This window comes from Merops nubicus, unplaced genomic scaffold, assembly GCF_000691845.1.
Source record: "Merops nubicus isolate BGI_N331 unplaced genomic scaffold, ASM69184v1 scaffold28085, whole genome shotgun sequence".
Lineage (NCBI taxonomy): Eukaryota > Metazoa > Chordata > Aves > Coraciiformes > Meropidae > Merops > Merops nubicus.
This window is the reverse complement of record NW_008612046.1, coordinates 3783-8289: the sequence shown is the minus strand read 5'-3', so window position 1 is coordinate 8289 and position 4507 is coordinate 3783. Positions and strand designations below refer to the sequence as shown.

The window sequence follows — 4507 nt, the reverse complement described above, 5'->3', positions numbered from 1 at the left end:
TGTGTGTGTGGGTGTGTGCCCCGTGTGTGCACCCCTTCTGTGTGTGTGTGTGTACCCTGTGTGTGCACCCCTCGTGTGTGTGCGTGTGTGTGTGCACCCCGTGTGTGCAACCCTTCTGTGTGTGTGTGTGCACCCCGTGTGTGCACCCCTTCTGTGTGTGTGTGTGTGTGTGTGCACCCCTCGTGTGTGCATGTGTGTGCAGGACTGCAGACCCTGCCAGCCCTCCCTCAGCCCTGCAGCTCGGGTGCCCGGAGCCAAGTCCTCGCCAGGGGCTGGCAGCAGGGGGGTGAGACGGGGAGGGGACAGACACGCCCGAGCAGCCCGTGCCCCGCCCCAGCGCCGGGCTCGGTCCCGAGGGGCTGTCTGCGTCTGCCCCTCCCCGTGCCCACCCCCATCCTGCTGCAGAGGCCACACAGCCGTCTCAGTCTGCCTCTGCTTGTTTTGATGTGGGGGGTGCTTTGTTTAAGATTAGTTTAAATTTAGGACAGGATTTATGTGAAATGCTTATGAGCCCTTCCCTGCTACCTGAGCACGTGAAAAAAGATTGGCTTGGGCTGATGTGGGACCGAGTGTCAGTGGCGTCCTCACTGATGGCCTCCCACCTGATTTGTGCACGACAAAGGAGTCACTCAGAGCAGCCAGCCACAACAACCACGCCTTCTGGAGAGTCAGGCAGCTCTCATGGAGCACACAGGGGCCTCTCCTTGCCTGTTGTGAGTAACAGGGTGCAACCCTAATTTGAAATATTTATGGCTCACTTGGAAGCAAGAGAGCAGAGCAGAGACACGGCCTGGAGAAGGGCTGTCTGTCCTGAAGCATGTAAATCATGCTGGGGTGTCCAAAGGGAGTCTCTGGAACTGGCATTGGCTTTCTGGGACTCTTCTGGGTCATTAACCTGGAGTTAAACCAGATTTCTGTCAGAAGCTCCTACTCACTGAGAGAATAACTGCTCCCCTTGGGCCCTCGCCATGGGCTGGCAGCTCTGCACCCCACCATGCAGCCCCCCAGGAGGGACCCCACAGCTCCCAGGGAGGAAACAGCACTGGGGAGAGGGATGGGATGGGATGGGATGGGCCGTGTGGTGACATCCCTCTGCTTCTCCCTCGGGTGCTGCTTGTCCAGGGCGAGCAGGAAGGAAGGGGAGAAAGGTCAGGAGGCTAAGAGGCCCATCACTACTGGGAAGAAAGGAATAAATGAAAATAAAAGCAAGCAAACAAAGCATGGCCCCGGGGTGATGGCCTGATGGGTCAGAGCTTTCCCCTGGAGGACAAGCCTCGGGGCAGCAGGCAGAGCTGCTCACAGGCCCCGGGGAAGAGCCAGGGGCTGTGCCCAGCTCCTGCAGGATTTCAGGTTGGCTGGAGTTTTTCCCATACCATATAACTTGGTCGGCCCACGACCTTCCACCCACCGCCTTGTACTATTTAGTCTTCCTAATGTTATGGCCAGGACTGTATTAAAAGTTAACCCCTCCTGTTTCTCCATTGCCAGGAGCCATCTACAGGCCACGGGGAGGTGCTGCTCTCTATCAGCTACCTGCCAGCAGCCAACCGCCTGCTGGTGGTGATTATTAAGGCTAAAAACCTCCACTCCAAGCAGCTGAAAGATCTACTTGGCAATGGTGAGTAGAAGAGCAAGAAAACTCAGACTGTTGTTTCTGCTATTATGTAAATCTAGAAAGAAAGTGGGAAGGGTGGTGTTTGCCAGAAAAAAAAAGATGTTTGGCCTAGAAAGCCAAAGATATATGAATAATTTCTAAAAAGGGAAAGCCAAACCTCTCCAAGATCCACATTTCTTATGCTCTCTCTCTCATTCTGATGTCATCTGTTAAAAGTTTCCTGCATTCATTTTGTTGCATGCTCATTATGAACATGTCATCTCTCTCCACTTCCTACACAGATGTTTCTGTCAAGGTGACACTGAGGCACCAGTCCTTGAAGCTGAAGAAGAAGCAGACCAAACGTGCAAAACACAAGATCAACCCCGTGTGGAACGAGATGATCATGTTTGAGGTGCCTCACGAGCTCCTGCGCGCCTCCAGCGTGGAGCTGGACATGCTGAGCCAGGATGGTGCTGGGCAGAGCCAGGTGCTGGGCAGGTGCAGCCTGGGCTTGCAGGGCACGGCCACCGAGAGGAACCACTGGGAGGAAATGCTGAGGAACCCCAGGAGACAGATAGCCATGTGGCACCAGCTCCACATGTAGGCTCACCCAGACTTCCAGCAGGCTTCGGAGCCCGGGCAATAAGCTGCACTTCCCCTTCCACCTTGCCCTCCACAAAGCTGCTCGGCACAGCCTTCTTCTCACACCACCCTCTCTGATTTTCCTGCCTCATCCTAGCCCAGGAGACTGTCTGGAAAATGAATTTAAAGGACAATCTCTCACCTAGTCAAGTGGTTCTCTCAAGCAAGGGGTTCGGCTGCCTGGATGATTTGAATTAATCTCATTAGCCCACCCACTGTCACTTCTGTGAGGTCCTTGTTTATGCAGAGGAGCAGCGGGGAGCAAAGGTACCACGGCAACAGAAACCACCCCTTGGCACCTGGCACTGGCACCCACGTTCCGTGATGAGGGCCAGCCCCATAACCACAGACACGCCGCAGGCGTTCTACCAGTCACTGTTTTCCCTAATACTTCACAGACTGTGAGGAGTGAAGGCCACAGAGCTAACTGCCACTGCAGATCCAACCTGTCAGCAGGACCGAGCGAGAGAAGCCAACGTGCAGCAGGTGGATACCCAGGAACAGAGGCAGGACTGAGGGAGAGGATGGAGGCTGAGGGGAGAGCGACAGAGTCGACGCTACCACCCTGTGTAGTGGCCCAAGCAAACACTGCCAAACAACAGGCCAAACACCCTACTTCACTTTTGGTTCCTAGAGCAGCTCATGCTTTGCACTGACATTTCCGGAAAGCTGCTGAAAACACAGATGTTTCAGGATCCTTCAGCACAATACCTTCATCTACTGTGTTTTGCACAGGGTCACCCAGGAGCACCCCAAGCATGGACAGACATTATCGTTGATGTTACCTCCAAAAGCCTGGACCAAATCTGTCTGCTTACTGCCATCTTTTCTCTTTGGGTTTTTCTGAGCTCTAACATTTCAAATACTCTCATTATATCCCAGGCAACCTCTAAGACCAGGCAAAAGAAATGGGATCCCTTCATATGCTAGCAGCTGATGGATGGTTTTGGTTTGACAGTTGACTATCGCGCTCAAATCCTCAATCCAGCACTAGTCAAAGACAACCCTTAAGAACTGCCATGTATTCCACCACGTCCAGACAGAAGGAATTCACTGGCCAGACAGACTCCCCAGGGCTTGCTTCTCTGTGTGCGCTTTCAAGACTTGACGTGGCTTCAGTGTTCCTGTGTACTGCCCTTTTCTGTGTGTGTCTAGATGGACTAATGCCTGGCACTGATGATGGGATGACCCCATTAGCACACTGCTTGTCCTGACACTTTATTTCAAGTAGTCGACATAGCTTTAAGGGACTTCCATGGGGAGAAAGCATCCAAAAAATCTGAAAAGAGAACCATAGAGTTTGTAGCACTGAAAAACTCAGAGAACTTCATATCTGCAGAGTCAGCCTGATCCTCTATTTAACTCAAAATACTGAGCTAGGCTTTATCTAGTTTTCACCCCATTTTGCTAGCTTAGTCAAATAAGCCTAGCAAATTGTCAAGTGAAGGCTGCCATCCAGCTGGCAAAGGGGAACCACCAGAATCAGTGTCTGAAAACTGGCTGAAGCGCCAGGCATGGAGGGTTATGAACAGGAGCATGAAGTTCAGCTGCAGCAGGGCATGCCCTCAACAAGTCTGCAAATGCTACAGAACTGGGAGCAGCAGCTCACAGAGCAGGAGTTGTGCTGCCATTCAGTGGGATGTGGCTGACAGGAACCTCCTGAAGTTCAACAAGGAGAAATGCAAAGTTCTGCACCTAGGAAAGAGCAACCCCGTGCACCAGTGCAGAAAAGGGGCTGGGTGTCCCGGTGGACACCCAGTTGAACATGAGCCAGCAACTTGCTCGTGCAGCAGTGGTGCTGAGCTGGGCGAGCAGACGGGCTGCGGGGGCTGCTGGTGGTGCAGGGCAGAGGCTTCAGCAGCGTGAGCTCCACACGTGTCCTCCTGGAGCTGTACGTGCAGCGGCACCAACGTCTCTTCAAGGAAAGGCTCCTGCTCACAAACCGCGCCGCAAGGGCGGAGGCAAAGGACTAGTGATGGCAATTAATGTTCTCAAGCTGCATGTGGTTAAAAATAGATTCCCCAGTGGCTACTCAGTGGTGGCACAGATTATTTGCCCTACGAGAACCATTTAACATGAAGAAGCTGGAAGCTGAGACCGCAGGGAGGAAGGAAAAGGAAGAGGGTGGTGGTGTGTCAGTTCGCTGTTCAGAAGGAACAATCCTCTGCACGAAGGAGCAGAGAGCTGTGGGTTTGAGGACAGGGATCCTCAGCCCCTCGCCCAGGGTTAGAACCCAAGCAGCACGGCTGCTGCAAACCAGACAGAGAA

At 53.3% G+C, this 4507-nt stretch overlaps 1 protein-coding gene across 1 annotated transcript in view; it reads left to right on the top strand.

Annotated features, from left to right (window-relative positions):
* Positions 1-2201, top strand: part of SYT13 (synaptotagmin XIII) — a 12732-nt gene extending 10531 nt beyond the window's left edge. The window contains exons 5-6 of the mRNA XM_008941433.1: positions 1489-1618; positions 1897-2201. Coding sequence (XP_008939681.1) covers positions 1489-1618; positions 1897-2201 — 435 coding nt within the window. The remainder of the gene's footprint in view (positions 1-1488; positions 1619-1896) is intronic.
* The last annotated feature ends 2306 nt before the right edge of the window (positions 2202-4507 follow it).